General features: G+C 42.6%; 1 protein-coding gene and 1 long non-coding RNA gene across 10 annotated transcripts in view; one reads left to right on the top strand and one right to left on the bottom strand.

The window, feature by feature from the left end:
* Window positions 1–21,253, bottom strand: part of cblb (Cbl proto-oncogene B, E3 ubiquitin protein ligase) — a 171,778-nt gene that overhangs the window by 81,733 nt on the left and 68,792 nt on the right. For all 8 annotated transcript variants that reach the window (XR_014913509.1, XM_085420008.1, XM_085420005.1 and 5 more), the window contains 2 exons: window positions 9,965–10,165; window positions 2,908–3,102 (listed from right to left, as the gene is read on the bottom strand). Coding sequence is in view for 7 of the 8 variants with exons in the window: in XM_085420008.1 (XP_085276134.1) it covers window positions 2,908–3,102; window positions 9,965–10,165 (396 nt within the window). In the remaining variant the exon portion in view is untranslated. The remainder of the gene's footprint in view (window positions 1–2,907; window positions 3,103–9,964; window positions 10,166–21,253) is intronic.
* On the top strand, window positions 7,229–8,001 carry LOC146660252 (uncharacterized). Of its 2 annotated transcripts, XR_014913511.1 has the most exons (3): window positions 7,229–7,360; window positions 7,450–7,513; window positions 7,816–8,001. It is a non-coding gene; the product is annotated as an uncharacterized LOC146660252 (long non-coding RNA). The 2 variants fall into 2 exon arrangements; XR_014913510.1 differs by lacking the exon at window positions 7,229–7,360 and having other exon boundaries at window positions 7,367–7,513.

Raw genomic sequence — 21,253 nt, 5'->3', positions numbered from 1 at the left:
TAATGTATAATATTGTAACGGAAACAAAACAGGAAACAAATCATCAATCAAAAAATTGCTCTCGTTTTTATTCGGGCTACTTAAATTTATTTTGGGCTACCAAAAACTGAAGAGTCCCTGCCCGAAGGGCTACCAGGGATTTTGAAATTTTGCGAGCCCTGGTTTAGGATTGCAAAACTGAATCTGAACAAATCACAAGACAGGGGTGTCAAACCAGAGATGGCTACTTGCACTCGCGACTTAGACTCGAGTCACAGTTAAGTTGCAAAAACCAAAGCCTTCAGACTTGAGACTTAGACTCGAGGTTTGGGGCTCGAGTCTTGAGAAACATTTTTTACCCATGTAAATACGGTAACTGTAGGTTATTTGGATAGTAACGAGATGTACACAGCAATTTGTCTCTAATATTTAATAAAATGTTCTGAATATGCTAATAATTTGTGAATTTTTGTTTTAAATTTATCATTAATTATGTGAGGGTTGTAAGGAAGACATAGTCCAAAGGTTTCATCATACAGTGGGGCAAAAAAAGTATTTAGTCAGCCACCGATTGTGCAAGTTCCCCCACCTAAAATGATGACAGAGGTCAGTAATTTGCACCAGAGGTACACTTCAACTGTGAGAGACAGAATGTGAAAAAAAAAATCCATGAATCCACATGGTAGGATTTGTAAAGAATTTATTCGTAAATCAGGGTGGAAAATAAGTATTTGGTCAATAACAAAAATACAACTCAATACTTTGTAACATAACCTTTGTTGGCAATAACAGAGGTCAAACGTTTACTATAGGTCTTTACCAGGTTTGCACACACAGTAGCTGGTATTTTGGCCCATTCCTCCATGCAGATCTTCTCGAGAGCAGTGATGTTTTGGGGCTGTCGCCGAGCAACACGGACTTTCAACTCCCGCCACAGATTTTCTATGGGGTTGAGGTCTGGAGACTGGCTAGGCCACTCCAGGACTTTCAAATGCTTCTTACGGAGCCACTCCTTTGTTGCCCGGGCGGTGTGTTTTGGATCATTGTCATGTTGGAAGACCCAGCCTCGTTTCATCTTCAAAGTTCTCACTGATGGAAGGAGGTTTTGGCTCAAAATCTCACGATACATGGCCCCATTCATTCTGTCCTTAACACGGATCAGTCGTCCTGTCCCCTTGGCAGAAAAACAGCCCCATAGCATGATGTTTCCACCCCCATGCTTCACAGTAGGTATGGTGTTCTTGGGATGCAACTCAGTATTCTTCTTCCTCCAAACACGACGAGTTGAGTTTATATCAAAAAGTTCTACTTTGGTTTCATCTGACCACATGACATTCTCCCAATCCTCTGCTGTATCATCCATGTGCTCTCTGGCAAACTTCAGACGGGCCTGGACATGCACTGGCTTCAGCAGCGGAACACGTCTGGCACTGCGGGATTTGATTCCCTGCCGTTGTAGTGTGTTACTGATGGTGACCTTTGTTACTTTGGTCCCAGCTCTCTGCAGGTCATTCACCAGGTCCCCCCGTGTGGTTCTGGGATCTTTGCTCACCGTTCTCATGATCATTTTGACCCCACGGGATGAGATCTTGCGTGGAGCCCCAGATCGAGGGAGATTATCAGTGGTCTTGTATGTCTTCCATTTTCTGATGATTGCTCCCACAGTTGATTTTTTCACACCAAGCTGCTTGCCTATTGTAGATTCACTCTTCCCAGTCTGGTGCAGGTCTACAATACTTTTCCTGGTGTCCTTCGAAAGCTCTTTGGTCTTGGCCATGGCGGAGTTTGGAGTCTGACTGTTTGAGGCTGTGGACAGGTGTCTTTTATACAGATGATGAGTTCAAACAGGTGCCATTCATACAGGTAACGAGTGGGGGACAGAAAAGCTTCTTACAGAAGACGTTACAGGTCTGTGAGAGCCAGAGATTTTCCTTGTTTGAGGTGACCAAATACTTATTTTCCACCCTAATTTACGAATAAATTCTTTACAAATCCTACCATGTGAATTCATGGATTTTTTTTTCACATTCTGTCTCTCACAGTTGAAGTGTACCTCTGGTGCAAATTACTGACCTCTGTCATCATTTTAAGTGGGGGAACTTGCACAATCGGTGGCTGACTAAATACTTTTTTTGCCCCACTGTATTTCACTGTATAAATGAAGTGTTTCTTAAATCTTTGTTGTCCAGATATTAAATATATATATTATAATATAGATATTAAAGTGTCATTTTTTCAAACGATAACCAAGGAGAGATAGCAGCAGCAACAATGTGGCAAAGACTATTAAATAATTATACAGACCATTATAATTACAATTACATCCAGCCCTGAACTCCTCATAGATTACAAAAATATTCCTTTTCATATGACTGACTCAAGCTACGGTGCTTGACAGCTGGAATGACGTGTGTTTGCCAATATTCAGTGTCTGCTTTTGATCAGACATAGCACTGTAGATTATGGCAAAACATCTCCACTTTGGTTTTTGCTGTCCAAAGGATACTGCTCCAGAAATCTTCTGGCTTGTTCAGATGAACTTTTAAAAAAAAAAACCTAAGCTATGCAAACATGTTCTTTTTAGAGAGCAACCTTCCAAATAAGCCATATTTGTTCAGTTTGGTTTTTTTTTTCAAATAGTACTGTCAGTAAACTCTGGGTCTCCATAGCATTGTGATAACACGTACCTTAATACTCAAGACTGCTACTTTTATAGAGATGGTAACAGTTGATAATCATGATCAGTGAGTGAATCAAGTGGATTTAATTAGCAGCATTTGGGGCACTTGGAGTAATTTGTGGATTGTCATGTAAATTCTCTGCTGGTCAGTAAACATTGTCGAAACTGTGTAAATAAACTTAAACACTTGTGTGCCAGGTGAACATATGAGGGGTTTCATAGTGGCAGTGTGCTGAACTGTGACTGACCTTGGGGGAGCAGATGGGACTGGCAGATGGGGAGCGAATGGCACCTTTGTTGATAAGGTCACGTCGTGGTGGGACAGGTGGGAGGCTGAGGTGCTGGACACATTGGCTGGAGTTTCCCCCATGGGCTTTTCTGTGTTGGCTGACAGGTGAAGAACTGGGCGACACCATTGGCGATTTCTGATGCTCGCCACATTGCTAAGGGAAAAGGTAAATAAACTTTAAAAAAAAAAATCTTAGTCGTTTATTACCAGTTCTATCCTGATTAGAGACTGCTAGAATCCACATTCTTTATAGGGGATAGATGGAAGCAAATCTACACCACTTTAAAATGTGGTAAAATGTTATTTCCCGTTTTGATTACCCGAGATTATGCTCTCGCCACTGCTCCAGAAGTGATGTATCATAGCCAACATAATGAGAAGGTTAGATATAACCTAGAGCTCAGTATTCAATTTTCAATAGTACTGTACTATCTATCATCAGCTGTCATGGGGCAAAAGGCAGAGTACAACCTGGACAGACTGCCAGTCTGTCACAGGGTTAACACATAGAGACAGATAAACATTAACACTCATGTTCACACATGCTTGGCCAATGCTCTTTTTTGGACTGTGGAAGTAAGCCTTGGAATCTGCAGTTGTTTAGAAATGGCTCAAATGGCTCCACCATCCTAACTTCTGTAAATTTTATAAGTCTCCGTCTTAGCGTTACTACCAATTGTAGTCAATGGTTATGACTAACAACCATAAGAAGATGTCATCAGATGGTGTCAAACCATCAGCAGTTTTTTTAACCATGAACCACAATGCTTTTAGCTTGGCTGGTCAACAATGACAGCCAGTCACTGCTCATCTTCTCCTGGTCCCCAGCTACCCTGTTCTTTGATTTCTCCAGTGCTTTTAACACCATTCAGCCACGACTTCTGAGGGACAAGCTGGAGCTATCAGGAGTGGACCACCACGTGTCCCAGTGGATACTGGACTACCTCACAGGACGCCCACGATATGTGAGGGCACAGGGCTGTGTCTCTGATATGCTGGTCTGCAGTACGGGGGCCCCACAGGGAACTATGCTGGCACCATTCCTCTTCACCCTCTACACTGCAGACTTCTACATCAACTCCCCACGCTGCCACCTACAGAAGTTGTCTGACGACTCTGCCATAGTCGGCCTCATCACAGGTGAGGATGACTCAGGCTACGTCCACACATCCTGAATAGATTTGAAAAGGTGAAAAGGTCTGAAAACGCTCTGCGTCCACACTTTCAGTCGTTTTCACAGAGATGTGCGTCCACATTGAAACGGCCGAAAACGCTTACGTTCAAGCATTGCACGTGCGTGAAACACTAAGATTCGGCCTGCCTCATTTCTGTCTGCCCTTTATTTACTTTCCGGCTCTTTGAAACGTCACGGCAAACTGTCGAGGAAAAGCACCAGGTTTTTTAAATGGACTAACAATGAGGTGGAGTTGTTGCTACGAGTAACACAAAATTACAAAGTTGCAAAAGCGAGTGAGAATTAAAGAATTTGAAGAAAAGCTATCTGAAGCATGTACAAACTGATATTTTGTACATGGGCGACCGTGGCTCAGGGGGTTGGGAAGCGTATCTGTAACCGGAAGGTCGCCGGTTCGATCCCGGGGCTCTCTGTCCTGGTCGTTGTGTCCTTGGGCAAGACACTTTACCCTACTGGTGTTGGCCAGAGGGGCCGATGGCGCGATATGGCAGCCTCGCTTCTGTCAGTCTGCCCCAGGGCAGCTGTGGCTACAACCGTAGCTTGCCTCCACCAGTGTGTGAATGTGAGAGTAAATGAATAGTGGCATTGTAAAGCGCTTTGGGTGCCTTGAAAAGCGCTATATAAATCCAATCCATTATTATTATTAATCTTTAATAGGGCTGTCAAAATTGAGAGCAAACAAAACAACTGCTGTATAATGCCCTCCGCTATCTTTGTTTAATTGGTCACATGACTGCATCATAAAACTAACATGTGTCATCATTTTCAAAAGTCTCCGTTTTCACTGTCCACACTGCGATGTGAAAGCACCGTCTTTAAATGTATTTGTTTTTGAGAGCGTTTTCAATATGATGCGTTTTCCTTCGGGGAAAACACAGTCTCAGTGTAGACAGGAGGCCAAAACAGAGAGAAAACCATGCGTTTTCAAAAGTAAACGCATTAGTGTGGACGTAGCCTCAGAGTACAGACAGTGGACTCTGGACTTGTGGACTGGTGTCAGCAGAACCACCTGCTGATCAACACTGGGAAAACCAAGGAGTTAGTGGTGGACTTCCGGGGAGACAGACCCACCACACTGACACAGGTGAACATCCAGGGAGTGGACATTGAGATAATGGACTCTTATAGGTACCGGGGTGTTCACCTGAATAATAAACTGGACTGGAGCCACAACACTAATGCTCTTTACAGGGAGGGTCAGAGCAGACTCTACCTACTGAAGCGGCTGAGGTCATTTGGAGTCTAGGGAGTGCTTCTAAAGACATTCTATGACTCTGTGGTGGAATCCATCATTTTTTACCGTGTTGTATGTTGGAGCAGCAGGTTATCGACAGCTAAGAGGAAGAGGTTGGATAAACTTATCAGGAAGGACAGCTCTGGGATGCACCCTGGATCCAGTGCAGGTGGTGGGAGACAGAAGGACTCTTGCCAAAATAACTTCTCTGATGGACAAAGTCTCCCACCCCATGCATGTAAATGTTGCTGAACTGCAGAGCTCCATCAGTGACAGACTGTTGCATCCTAGATGCATGAAGGAGCGTTTCTGCAGGTCCTTCCTCCCTGCAGCTGTCAGACTGTACAATCAAAACTGCTCCCAACAAACATAGATGTTTACTAGGGGTGCAACGATACTCGTATCGATATTGAACCGTTCGATACAATGCTTTCGGTTCGGTACGCATATGTATCGAACAATACAAAATTTTTAATTTATTTTATCAACTTTCCTTCTGACGATGCTGTCTGTGTTGAGCGCTCAGTGGATCTGCGCTCGACAGTGCAGCCTAGGCGGAGTAGTCGAACGCAGATTCACTGAGCGCAGGGCAAGCTAGCAAGACAGAAGTTAAGCTCTCCTTGCAACATGGCAAATTGAACCTCCCCCACCCTCATTCAGATGTGGCGTTTGGAACTATTTTGGTTTTCATGTGACGTATGACCCTGAAGGTAAGCGCGTCATGGACAAAAGTAAAACAGTATGTTGGATGTGCCACGTAATGCTCAATTACATTGGAGGGAACTAGTGCGTTAGCGCAGTTAGCTCGTTAACGTGTTGGCCGTCCAGCCCCACGCACGGGGCGATCCGCGGTAGCTCGTTAACGGAGACTTGCGTGTTGTGGCGTTAACGTCATTTCAGATTAACGCTGACAGCACTAGTGGGAACACAGTGAATGTGACTGCACATTTACGCCGACATCATCCTAGTGCAAAGACAAGTGGAAGCAGACAAAAACAACAAGCAGCATGCTACAAACTTTATCCGAGTCATTTAGACAGCCGTTAGCACATGATTCTCCTTATGGGGACCTGATATGTTTAATATGCTGCTGAGAATATAGCCCAGAAGAAGCGTATAGTATAGCTTTTATTTTGGAAAGAGCCATTTCTCTGTAATAAACTCTCTTTTCCAAAGATGAGGGATTTCTCCATCAGATAGATTTATTTTTTTAATTACTTTGTTGTTTCAGCAACATTAAATTTAAAAACTGTACTTTTGAGTTAAAATATATATTTATGATTTTAATAAGTTACAAATTAAAAAGGCATGAACATTTTTTTTTGTATCGAAAAAATATCGAACCGTGACACCAAAGTATCGAACCGAACCGAACCGTGAATTTTGTGTATCGTTGGACCCCTAATGTTTATGTAACCCACATATAATTGTACGAAGAGTGACGTGACTGGATTTTCCCCCTATGAATTGATGTTTGGGAGACAACCAAGACTGCCACCCTGCAGATGCCCAGGGACGGGCATACCATCAAGAGGGGAGGGTGTAACCCACATACAATGAGGGTACCACTTTAAGGACTGATATGAGGAGAGATGGACAGCCTGCCCAACCAATCGAAATGCACAGGTCCCAGTATGTTTTGACCAATGGGAGAGCAGTCTGCCGCTGTATGTCCCACCTACGTGCTCTGTGTTTGCTGCTATGTGTGGAGGTAGTCGCGTGCTGGCAGGAGAAAAGAGAGACTGAAGCTTTTGAGCTGGAAAAAAGTATTAGATATAAGTTGCAACCAACTGTGTTGCACATAAGTTCACTGGTTATCAGCTACCTTTCATGTTAAAAGTAGCCACAGTGAGTAAATAGGCAAATGCTGCATTTTTCTGGTGACTTTAGAAAGTACCGCGTGGAGCTAAACTGTTAGCCTTTGTTAGCTCTGGTTGCTATCAACTGCCTGGAAGTTCATCTCAATCTGCTTCCAGAAGTAAGGTAACACTTGAAGCGCAACTTATGTTTATTTTTCCTTCATGTCGTATTACGGTTATTAAAGAGAAAACATGTCCTGTTACGTTATTTAGAGCCCTGCATTTTCCGACCGAGAGACACTATGCCATTGTCTTCGGCCGTGATGCGCTGAGATCGGTGAGCACATGTTGTATGTCTCAGTTAGTTCACGTCTGTTTCACATTTTATTGTTGAGAAACTGAATTAATCTCAATTGTTTGATTAATAATTGTCGCATATGCGACATATATGCATATGCACTGACTTTACTTGGTTTAATGCATAGTTTGTGTAAGAGAAATGTTTTATTTTTGCAAATTTGAGTATTTTTATTGCAAATTTATGTTGAATGTGATTTAAACAAAATCCTAAGTTGTGAATTATAGCTAGAACAGCATAATTAATATTTGAATTGCTCTTCTGACCCTGTCCGTTGACAGGTCAGGTTTTTTTTGTATGCTGAATTGTTCCTGAGGTGGATTCCTCCGGTGAAATAGATGGCGAGCCTTCCCACCTGGACTTAGAGAGACTGAGATTCGCTTCTTTTCCACTTGATGATCTGCTGCACCTTGCGGTGTGGTAGGACTGTATCACTCACACTTTCACGCACAGCTGGTTATACATAAGACCACTGACTGACATTCTCTCATCCCTATTTTCTTTCACACCCTGGGAATTTTTTGGACTTTACCCCTTGGACATTTTTTATTTGGGACTTTAAATAATGAGCTGTTGTGTAGAACATTCTCCACATGTGAAAAGAGTGTGAGATTTTCATTTGAATGTACATTGGATTTGTGTAATCTGTTCTATAAGAGTTAAGGAGTCAGGTTACTAGGGTGCACCCGAGCATTGAAACCCGAACATTGAAAACCAAAAATAACACTTGGCCAAGTCATTGCTTTAGTAGTTTGTGTTTTACTTTTCTTTTAATTTTTGTAAGTTTCCTTTCTACCATTGTAAAGTGTCTTTAACCTGTGCTTGTCAACCTTATGGTTTATGTCACTAAAGTTGGCCGGTTCTTTTGAGTTACATTCTTGTCTCTGTGTCTCATTTGAACACACCCCTGTGCTCCTATAGTCGAGCCTATTGGTCCATTGATATATTCTTTTCAACAATTCCCCTTACTGTGTTACATTTACATTGCACATTACTTTTCTCAGTTTATATATACACAAGTTACATGTCTACTTTTTAATGCACAGGTACAATACGCAATCTACACTTTTCTAATTATTCTAAATATTCTTAACTATTTAATAATAATAATAATGGATTGGATTTATATAGCGCTTTTCAAGGCACCCAAAGCGCTTTACAATACCACTATTCATTCACTCACTGGTGGAGGCAAGCTACAGTTGTAGCCACAGCTGCAGAAGCGAGGCTGCCATATCGCGCCATCAGCCCCTCTGGCCAACACCAGTAGGCAAGTAGGGTAAAGTGTCTTGCCCAAGGACACAACGACCAGGACAGAGAGCCCAGGGATCGAACCAGCGACCTTCCGGTTACAGATGCGATTCCCAACCCCCTGAGCCACAGTCGCCCAATAAGCATTTAAACATCTTTCAGTATCCTGCACTGTTTGCACACTACAACCTGGGTTTGCCACTTATCTATACTTTAATTTTAATAACTGTACAGTACTCTGCTTTGGTAACTATTGTCCATGATGTAAATATGTAAAAACTGTGTTTCTGTTCTGTGTCCTGTTCTGTTTGTATATGTGTGTTTTTGCTGCTGATACAACCACATTTCCCCTTGTAGGACAATTAAAGGATTATTCTAGTCTTCTATCCTATTCTATACTTTTGACCCTGTGTAAATTAGAGAGAATCCTAATACCTAATACCCTTTTCTGTATTATGAGTCCAGTCCAGTTTATTGTTCAAATAAACACCAAAATACCTGTAGCTATCCACAGCCTCAATGTAGATACCTTGAAAACTCCACCCTTTTCCGGCTGAGAACCATGGCTTTAGATTTGGAGGTGCTGATCCTCATTCCCGCCGCTTCAGATTCGGCTGCGAAGCATTCCATTGCGAGCTGGAGGCCAGCACCAGATGAAGTCAACAGAACCACATCATCCGCAAAAAGCAGAGATGAGATTCTGACACCACCTAAGTGAAAGCCTTCTGCCACTTGGCTGCGCCTAAAAATTATGTCCATAAAAATTATGAACAGAATCGGTGACAAAGGGCAGCCCTGGCGGAGCCCAACACCCATTCGGGAATGAGTCCGACTATGTGGACCAAGCTCTTGCTACAGTTGTATAGGGACACCCCATACTCCCGCAGCACCTTAAACAGCACACCAAGGGACACGGTCAAATGGACCAAATAGCATATGGATCAATAGGGGCTCTATGTCCATGTCGCTCTTGGGCGTCACTCCCACAGGCCTTAATTCTGAGACTCTCCACCATCTAAGAACTGAAGACGCTTCTCAGATGAAATATCTTCAAGCAACTTAAAGAAGTCCAGACATTTTTCTTTCCAAGTTCCTTAGACATATAATATATAACTGTATATAATTTCTTGAGCAGTGTATTTAAGTCTGTATTAATACTTTTGATCCTGTGTAGATTACCTTCCTGATGTTGGCCAGTCCATTCATGACAAGACAGTCTTCTCGGTCTTCCTCATCATCCAGGTCCAGCAAGGGGGAGCTGTGTTGGTCCAGGAAGAAGCACTTGGAGCCCTCATTTCGTGGGTCAAAGGGATCCACAATAATGGGCTCTGTGCCTTTGATCTCACAGCGACAGAAAGGGCATCCTTGGCCATCTGATTCCTGAATAGATATAACAGGCTAGTCATACACAAACATACAAAAACACAGGTGGTGACATTTTAACCAAAAAATATAACTAAATGCCACATGTTGTTTCAGTAACATCATGAAATTATTGTGCATTCATTGTAAAAGACCCTGTCAAAAACATAAAAAAATAGCAGTATTTCGAGCATCTATCTGACAAAGACAGAACAAAGCTATGCTTTTGGTAGCCATATAGTTGGGAACGTGACTGTGGACTTGTGGGAACTGATGTCCGTTAATTAAAAGCTTTACCTTTATGACACACATTTAAACTTTATTTTTGAGTGATTGTTTCATTCATAAGTCAACATTTCAGTAGCACACTGGGAGAATTCTGAGTCAAATGATTATTGTCTGTGGGCTTATTACCACACTACTATATCACTATTACCATTATCACAGAAAAAAAAATGCAGGCCGGTTGCATACATTACTTATTGTTTTCTTTGAATAAATAAACCTGCAGATTTTTATCATCCTTAGCTCTTGGACAACTCTTCTAATAATTCTTTTCACTCCTCTGTCTTTCAGGGAGCACCTACTTGTGGCCAGTTTATGGTAAATGAGTGATCAGTTCTGCAACCAGTGCTATCAGTTTGTTTTGCAACAATAAGGTTACAAAGGTGTTGAGAGAACTCACTGGTTTTACCAGTCATGAGATGTTTGTTGTGTGACACCTTGGTAATGACAGACCTTAATAGGCCACCAGCTGGAACTGAACCAGCTCATTTTAATTTGAATTAAGTGGCAGGATTGCTTGGAAATTACTGATAGATTTCAGCTGGTGTCACTGCTTTCCATGCCTTTTACACCTCCCTTTCTTTATGTGTTCAATACTTCTTCCGTGTATAATTTCTCTATTACACATAACTTTTTTCATGGACATCTATGGTTTGATTTCTTTGCATCTGTAGGTTGGATGGGTTGCTACTGACATTTGGTGAGAATGTCACGTCAATACTGCCTTCAAAAATATATTTACTTTGAAACTTGGTGAAATGTTCAACACTTATTTTATTCAACGTTAATCTTTTTCTTTTATTTATTTACTTGTTTTCTTTTATTATTCTTATTATTATCTCTGTGGTTATACACTGCTGAAGGTGACAGGGATAGTAAAGAGAAGGAGTAGATAAAAAAAAAAAGGGAAAAACTGCAAGACTTAAACAAATAGCTCCCTGTGTCCACCCCAACATCCCTAGAGAAGCTGATGATAACCACATCTTGCATGTGAGCTCTCGTCAATTTTTAGTTTGGAAGGACCAGCATGTCTTATTGATGGAGACATGCGGGCACACACTCCCTTTGTGACTCTAATCTATTGTGGGTGTTTTAACATTCCTGGATAAAGTTCTTTCTTTTTCTACAACTAAGGTTTATTTGGCAACTATATCTGCTTTTGATATTGGATATGATGAGGTGACTTAAGGTGTACCTTAAGTACGCTGTACTGGTGTAGAGTCAACAACCTGTCTCTGAATGTGGACAAAACAAAAGAGTTGAATATCAACTTCATGGGAGCACAGAGAGATCACTGTGTACTTAACATCAATGGATCCTCTGTGGAGGTCGTCAAGAGCACAAAATTCCTTGGTGGTCACCTGGTGGAAAACCTCTCCTGGTCCCTCAACACCAGCTTCATAGTTAAGAAGGCCCAACAGCATCTTTACTTCCTGCGGAAGCTGAGAAAAGCCCATCTCCCATCACCCATTCTCACCTTTTACAGAGGGACTATTGAGAGCATCCTGAGCAGCTGCATCACTATCTGGTATGGTAGCTGCACCGTATTGGATTGCAATATCCTACATTGGCTAGTGAGAACAGCTGAGAAGATCACTGGAGCCTTTCTTCCCTCCATTACAAACACGTATCGCACCCACTGCATCCGCAAAGCTGCAGAGGAACCCACAAACCCCTCACACACACTCTTCACACTGCTGCCTTCTGGCAAGAGGTACCAGAGCATTCGGGCCCTCACTGCCAGACTGTGAAACAGTTTCTTCCTCCAAGCCATCAGACTCCTGAACACTCAGTAACTGGACCTTAATACATGTCACTACCTCAAGCATTTAACTGCACAATCTCATATACACAAACACACACACGCACACCTTCATACATCAAGCTACCTTTTGTACAATGCTCAGTCTTTTGCACAACCCACTGTCATTGTTGCACTTTTCTATTGCACTGTTGTGTCTGCACTGTCTTGTGTCTGCATTATTCTGTTCTGTCTGGTGTTGCACTGTTTTTTTGTTTGGTTTTTGGCAATTTTTGCACACTTGCAATTTATATAGTTCTGTGTTGATTGTCTGTATATGTCATATGTAGCACCATGGTCTTGGGGGAACGTTGTCTGGTTTCACTGTGTACTGTACCACTGCACATGGTTGAAATGACAATAAAGCCACTCGACTTGACTTGAGTACTGCTTCTCACTTTAGGGTCTGCAAAGTGAGTGGGTAGGCTTCATGCATTTTTTTGTGCATCCTTCTTACACACAGTTCTCTTCTGACAGCCTTAGGGTCGTATTACGTCCAAATATGTTAGGGTACCTGGATCGTTGTGTTTTTTTTTTTCTTTGACTCTTGTTTATTCGTTGTTGTTTTCTCTGTGTGACTTTTTTCCTAGTTGACTTATCTGTATTTCTAGTTCAGGTTGTCTGGTTAGTTATTAGTTCCCTTGTCATGTCCTGGTCTCATCTCTGTCCTGTTAGCCTTGGTCTTGCCTTTGTGTGTCCACCCCTGTTAGGTCAGTCTTGTCTTCATGTTTGTCTGCCTGTTTCCCTAGACATGTGTTCTTGTGTCCCTCTCGTCCCTTGTTCTTTCGCCCTCTCTCATCCCTTGCTCTCTCATCCTCACTGTCTTGCCTCCTTCCCCTGGGTTTCATCTGTCTGTGTCCAATTGTATGTGTTTCTTGTACTACCTCTTTTAGATTGACAGACAGATTACGCTCAGCTGTGTTCCCTCCTGTGAGTTGTTCCCTCGTTTGCCCTTGTCGCGATCGCCCTCATTCCCCACTGTGTTCTGCCTGTTAGTTAAGTTCCTGAACAGTTTTTGCAGTCCAGCAATAAAGCTGCCACTTGAGTTTGGTCTACATTTTGGGTTCTTCAAACCTGCGTGCCTCACACAGTGAATGACAGAATGCTGAGTTTTCCTAAAATTATTCCTGTGGCTTATAGCACTATATAGAATTTGAGCTTGTGAGCTCTTGCCTTTCTCTTTTCGCATTTGAGGAAAAAAGGAGGCTGGATTCTCTCTGTCTAAGTCCAGTTGCTTGTCTGCTTCGCTAACCTGGGGCCCGTTCTTCGTACCTCGCTAAGTAAGTTAGCTGGATTAGATTGTTGACGATTTCGCGTGATCTTGGATCGTTCGGTTCCCCGAAGCTCATCCGGGACTTGCTGTCATAGCAACAGAGCCGTAAGTGTAAACCTGCTCGGGAGCAGGTTTACTTTATGTAAACAGGATTAGATCGCGGCCACGCAGGTATGTCCGCTTCATTTATACGAAAGCAACAGCGATATTCCACCACTGTTTCACCATAAATAAATAACATCAATGTAACTAAAGATAATGCAGCACTTGATCCTTTTATTGATGTCACACAGATACATACAGGTCATTTCCTAAAAAAGGGAAATGTACTATTAATCATTCTATTACATGTATGTGATTATTACAGATGTAATTCATATTTCAGAGTAGTAATTGTAAATTACTTCGTGTAATCAAGATGGGAGACGTCTGTGAAGGTTCTCAGTCATCCAGGTCATTGTAGTCAAAGGAGCTTGCAAAGAAAAGCGTCTGGACTTCTTTAAGTTACTTGAAGACGTTTCACCTCTCATCCGAGAAGCTTCTTCAGTTCTAAGGTCAAATGGTGGAGAGTCCCAGATATAAACCTAGTGGGAGTAACCCCCCACAGAGGGACAAAAGGACCCCCTGATGATCCTCTAATCGCCTGAGCCAAGGTGTGAAACTGGGTGTGGGTCCCAATCAGCCAGAGTTTCGGGTGTGTTCATTGTGAAACCTGGCCCCACCTTATCATGCGAATTCCTGAGGTCAGATGGCCCAGGATGTGAGTGGGCGTTAAGGCGTCTGGGAAGGGATCTCAAAACTGGATTATAGATGGCAGAGAGTTGGTGTCGTAAACCCCGCCTCTGTTCAAAGATGGTCGCTCACAGTGGACATAGATGCTTCTTTCACTCCTCTTTCAAACCATCTGTCCTCTCTGTCCAAAATGTGAACATTGGCATCCTCAAAGAGTGTCCTTTATCCTTAAGATGCAGATGGACTGCTGAGTCTTGTCCTGTGGAGGTGGCTCTTCTATGTTGTGCCATGCGCTTGTGAAGTGGCTGTTTGGTCTCTCCAATGTAGCGGTCTGGGCATTCCTCACTGCACTGTACAGCATACACCACATTGTTAAGTCTGTGTTTTGGCGTTTTGTCTTTCGGGTGAACCAGTTTTTGTCTGAGCGTGTTGGTGGGTCTGAAATGCACCGGGATGTCATGCTTGGAGAAAACTCTCCTGAGTTTTTCTGATACACCGGCTACATAGGGGATGACAATGTTGTTGCGTCAACAAGATGGGAGACCACGGCTATAAAAGTGAAGGTGGATTTGGGAAACCTGTCGCAGCCATGTCCTGTCCGTCTACGCGAGCCACCCATTGCGGAAGGTGCAAGATTGATAAGGAGAGTCCTCAGAATTCAGCGTATATTGCGGGACAGACAGGATCCTTTAGCTCAGCGCGACAGTGTGCTCATTGAGAGATATCGATATTCCCGTGAGGGTATTATTTACTTAACCAACTTGTTGACGAGGGGGTGCAGGACCACCACCTGTCTTTTTTTGCTCTGCCCTTTTCTTGGTTGCTGTTATGAACAAACAAACAGAGTATTTCAGGGTCTCTTTCCAAGAGACTAAAAGCAATATAAGTGATAAATATTACCATTCTGTGGAATATTCTTATATTTCACTTTTACTTGTTCCCATGTTCTAGTGGGTCCTGTTGTGGCTCTAATGTGAAAGGGGATATAATATAACATAATATAATATAATGTAATATAATATTGGATAATATAGTGTAATATAATAAATCTACCCTACCGCCTACTGGTGTTGGCCAGAGGGGCCGATGGCGCGATATGGCAGCCTGGCTTCTGTCAGTCTGCCCCAGGGCAGCTGTGGCTACAACTGTAGCTGCCTCCACCAGTGTGTGAATGTGAGAGTGAATGAATAGTGGCATTGTAAAGCGCTTTGGGTGCCTTGAAAAGCACTATATCAATCCACTCCATTATTATTGTTATTATTAACTTACTTACGAGTTTGATTTGTCAGCAACTTCCTGCCAGCCCTCTCTCCTTGCTTTTGCAGCCTTTGCAGTGTTCCCTTGCGTTCTGATTAAACTCTGAAACTCCTGAAATCCCTCAATCAAGAGTTCTTGCTCTGCTGCCGGAAAATACCGAGAGCGCTCCTTCGACATTTTCGCCGACCAATCAGAGGGTTGCCGATCAATGTTTCTACTATCGATGCGTAGCCCCTTTTGGGGTGGCTGTAGCTCAGGTGGCAGAGCAGGTCAGTCACTAACCAGAAGGTCGGTGGTTCGATCCCAGGCTGCCTCCTGGCTGCATGCCAAATATCCTTGGGCAAGATACTAACCCTGTGTTTGCCTACTGGTGGTGGTCAGAGGGCCCGGTGGCGCCAGTGTCCGGCAGCCTCGCCTCTGTCAGTGCGCCCCAGGGCAGCTGTGGCTACAATGTAGCTTGCCGTCACCAGTGTGTGAATGTGTGTGTGAATGGGTGAATGACTGAATGTAGTGTAAAGCGCTTTGGGGTCCTTAGGGACTGAGTAAAGCGCTATACAAATGCAGGCCATTTACCATTTACCACACCCAGTGATCTCACATTACTTCATCCAGCTGTACTAATCGTCAACAGCAGGTGTGTTCGGAGAACCGGATTAGCGAGCTCAACGTTAGCGCGATGATTTGGTCTTGGATGTGTCATTTGATCTTGGATGTAGTAAGCGACGTACGAAGAACGGGCCCCAAGTCAGAGCTTTGTCTAAACAGAGGTTAACTCGCCGGATTATGGACGTTTTCCTTGGCATATGGCACTAAGGGTCTCTCTTTTCCTCAGGGCGTGAGAACACATTCCACCGGAGGAATGGGAACCTGAAGGGCCCTTTTTAAAGAAAACTTGCAATCAGCGTTACACGGACAGCTTATACACTAACTGGGTAGTGGTGTTCTTAGCAAGGTGAAGAGCGGAAGAACTGAGAGATGACTGTGATGACAGGGGTGTATGTGTGCAGGCAGGTGACCAAAATGAGTGCAGGTAGACATATTATCACAGGTCTTTTGCCTTAGAGCAGTAAATAGATTTTTTTATCAGACATTTTATCAGTATCATGGAGTCTTTTCACTTTACCTAGCATGCATCAGCACACACACTGGACCTTGTATGTGTTAAATATTGATTCTGTTTCTTCTGTGGACATTTTGTGGTGTACTTGGAAAACTACACCAGACGGCAGAATATACGCATTGTGGGGATACCAGAGAAGGCGGAGGGCCCACGACCAACGAAATTCATCACCAAACTACTCTTTGATGTGCTTGGGGAGAACAACTTCGAGAGGCCGCCATCGGTGGCTAGAGCCACGTCCGTTCATTGTCAGACTCCACCACTTCCAAACCACAGAGCTGATCCTACGCCTCGCCAGACAGAAGGGCCCGCTCCTATTCAATGGATCAAGATTCCACATATTTCCTGACTACAGCCCAGAAGTCAACAAAAGACAAAAGTCTTCTCCAAGTCCAAAAGGAAGCTCCACAGTGCAAAGGTCAAGTTTGGTCTCTTCTACCCAGCCACTCTGCAGTTCACACACAACGGGAAATGCATGAGATTTACCGACCCTGCAGAGGCGCTGACCTACATTAATAATTAATATCACTGTTGATAACGAACGCCCCGCCTCGCACCCTGCAGAGACTGGTGACTGAGGTAAGGTAACGATTGGGTTAATAACATTGAAAATCATTTCACAGAAGGTGGCATCATTAGACATGGCTACTCTGTCATATTTTGAATATTTCTTTACTCTCATTGTGTTCTATTATCATTGGTCATAGTGGCAATGAACGTTTTATATTTGATGGTGTAAATACACACCACACATAATGCCACTCATGAGCACCTTCCTTTTCTTCATTACTGATGTTATTGCCCTTTTTTTCTTTTCTCTTTTCTCTTTTTCAAATTATGAAAGGGCGTTACAGTTTGTTTAATACCCTGTTGGAGAGGTTCATTAATGGTTCAAACATGTATCCTTTATTGCGGGCAGCATGCAAATGCAGGTTTGCAAAAGTTTCAAGTTTTTTTGGGGTGGTAGCCTTTTTAAGGCCTGTTTATGTGTTATGTGTTGTTTTGGTGTGGCATTTGCTCTGTATTCACTGTGTGCACCTACTGTGATTTTTTTATCGTTTAAATTGGGCAAACATCTATATTTTTGAATTACATAGTTCTGACAAAGAGTAGATTGGACCCTGACCCAGATAATGCTGACGTAAAAATTATAAGTTGGAATGTGAAGGGTATGAACCAGGCAATCAAGAGAAAAAGGGTCATTTCTCATTTACAACATCTTGGGGTTGGTATTGCCTTCCTACAGGAAACCCACCTCTGGAATTGTGATCAGTCTAAAATTCGCAAAGAATGGGTGGGCCAAATGTTTCATTCACAATTTAATTGTAAAGGCTGAGGAGTGGCTATACTCATCCACAGAAAAATTCCTTTCATCGTATCAGATACTATCTTGGACCCTAATGGCAGATATGTGATGGTTGTGGGAGAGCTGTCTCAACTTTCCCTAGTATTGGTCAATATTTATGGTCCAAACTTTGACGATGAGAACTTTTATAAAAAGATGCTAAGCTCTATTCCCAATTTGGATAGTTATCATTTGATTATGTCTGGGGATTACAAACTGGTAATGGATTCTGTTTGGGATCGCTCTTCCCAATCTTTACTAAGACTGTCTAAATCTGTGCAAACAATTCAGTCATTCGTAGAGGCACATAAACTTGTAGACCCTTGGAGATTTAAATATCCCACTAAAAGGGAGTATTCGTTTTACTCTAATGTGCACAAGTCATTTTCTAGGATAGATTTTTTTCTGGTTGACCCCTACTTACTGAGTGCTATTACAGACTGTAAATATGATGGTCATTTCTGATCATGCCTCGGTTAGTATTAAGGTAACTCTTCCGACTCAGAGGACAAAGTGGACATGGCAACTGGACCCACTCCTACTCGCTGATTCAGATCATCAAGCTATTAACAACTATTTTAGAGAGTTTTATGCTAAATTATATTCCTCAGATTCAGCACCAGCTCAAAATAAGTTTGACGCTTTTTTTTCTAATCTGAAGTTCATTACAGAACAAATAGATTTTTTTCTACAGGTAAATAGGACGGATGGCATCTCAGCTTCGACCCTCTGGGAGACGCTTAAAGCGTATCTCAGGGGACAGATTGTCTCTCATTCTGCTTATATGAGGAAGAAGAAGTATAAGAAGTTTGAGGAATTATCCTCAGAAATCAAGACCCTGGACGGACTCATATCTGGTTCTCCGACCCCTGATTTGATTAAGAGGAGAGTGGTCTTACAAGCTGAAATTGATCTATTAACTACCGCCCAAGCAGAGAAGCTCATTTTAAAATCCCGTAGTAGATTGTACGAAGAGGGAGATAAACCATCCAAATTATTAGCTAGCCAGCTCCACCAAAAAGCAGCATCCCGTGTTATTTCACAACTTATCTTATCAGATGGCTCATCAACTGAGGATCATCAAGCTATTAACAACTATTTTAGAGAGTTTTATGCTAAATTATATTCCTCAGATTCAGCACCAGCTCAAAATAAGTTTGACGCTTTTTTTTCTAATCTGAATATTCCTATAATTGTCTCTGACTCGAAAGAACAATTGGAACAAAGTCTGACACTGAAAGAAATTAAAAATGCAATAATGTCCCTTCAGAGTGGAAAAGCCCCTGGTCCGGACGGGTTTCCAACTGATTTTTATAAGAAATTTATGGACAAACTTGCCCTTCTTCTTCTCTTGGTTTGCACGGAAGCAATAGAGAATAACATTCTTCCGCCTACGCTTCAGCAGGCATCTATTACACTCTTATTAAAGAAGAATAAGGACCCCCGAGATTGCACATCCTATATACCAATCAGCTTAACAAACTGTGATGGCAAAGTGGTCTCAAAAGCCATTGCACTCCGACTTGAGAAAATTCTTCAGGGGACCAGATTGGGTTTGTCCAGGGTAGACAATCCTATTTTAACCTGAGGCGATTGTTTAATATCATCTATATTGAGGCTGATACTCCATCCCCAGAAGCCGAAATATCGATTGACGCCGAAAAGGCGTTTGATCGGATTGAGTGGGATTATCTTTTTCACACACCAGTAGGCTAAGTGATTTTTAGCCAATTACAAGTTGAATCTGGTAGTTGGGGGTGTTAGCTAAGATACCGTCATTAAGAAGCGGCACAACTAATGTGTCTATGTGAGCTAATTTGCGATGTGCACCGCTGGCCCGGCCATTTGTTTTTAATGCACCCTCCCAGATTAATTCACTGCATGTCGTACCCAGGGCTGGACTGGGACAAAAAATCGGCCCAGGCATTTTGACTGGAGACCACCCCACCAGGTATTATAGGAAAAACCATAAAGCCTTTGAATGAAAACAAACGCTGTTATGACAGTGATGTACACTGTCTTGTTGGTATATGTATGATTTCTATACGTTGTACATCAGATAAAAACTTTGGTTGTAAGATTCAGATAATTATTTAATAAAAGCTAGACATTTTAAATGAGAATAAGAAAGAAAAGTATTTCTTTGTGCCCCCCTTTCCCTGTTAATGCCCTACCTGGCCTCCTGGCAAAACTTTGCTAGAGCCGCCCCTGCACAGTTACCAGCTGTCAGCTACTTAGAAAAGGATCCTGGTGTTATTTGTCTCTCAGAAACAGTTCATAACTTTCCTTCAACTTATTCATGTCACCTAAAAGGTAAACCTGTCCATCACCTGTTCAGCTCTGATGATTCATCTTCATGTTTCCCTCTCACTAGATATCCAAACCGATATCATGACCTTCAGCTTTTACAGCTGTGGCTCCAGCAAGCATCAGCTGATACTAGAAATTAATATTAAATACATTCTAACAGCAGCTCATCAAGCTTAAACGCGCTGCTGTTGTTTAGCGCGACATCCGCTGGTTTCATCTTTCTGGCGCAAAGTCGGTGTGCAAATTCCCTGCTGACTCGGCCTCAGGATGTCTAGAGGCAAGAATCAAGCGCACCCAAAGGAGCGCATCAGTGATCATGTGCGCATCACGCAGAGGGAGAGTGAGAGGCGAAAGGCAGCGGCAGAGCATGGCAGTTTTAACGCAGTTTGTGTGATTCTGTGTGCGTTAATGAAACTGTAAGTTATTACTTTTGACAGGTTAACTGGTATGATAAGAGTTATAGTTGTTTGTGCATGTTAAAGCTAAAGTTATGCCCCGGTACACTGATATCACATTAGTAGATTTATTTAATTATGTAATTAATTTGCACTAAGTTAATACCAGTGGCCAGAATCTCCTCCAATGATTACATCCTGCGGTTAAAGGATTTTTCTGTTGTTTATTGTTTAGTTTAACTGTTGTTAGCTTACCACATTCTTGCCTTAGTACTAGCAACTAGGAAGATATGTGCTATTTAGCCAACTTCTGGTCTCACGGCGACCCCCTGTGGACATTGTAAAATATTGCTGTGTCAGAGTAGATGATGTGTTCTGATTGTTTCTTATTTATCTTTGACCCTGCTAATTATAGTATTACCTGTTTCTGTTTCCAGACAACCATGCTTATAGTCACCTATACTGCATCTGCCACAATTATAATTGCATATCTGGCTGTATCACAGTTGGATTTATCATGGCAAGCCCTGCTGTAACCAGTTCTTCTGTGAAGCTTCATTAAAGACGGTGAACTAAACTCCTGGACTG

Source organism: Rhamphochromis longiceps, linkage group LG10, assembly GCF_057381845.1.
Source record: "Rhamphochromis longiceps isolate RC_006_pf linkage group LG10, R_longiceps_female_GT1.1, whole genome shotgun sequence".
In the NCBI taxonomy this organism is placed as follows: Eukaryota; Metazoa; Chordata; class Actinopteri; order Cichliformes; family Cichlidae; genus Rhamphochromis; species Rhamphochromis longiceps.
Note: the sequence above shows the minus strand (reverse complement) of the source record. Positions and strands in the feature narration are given on the sequence as shown.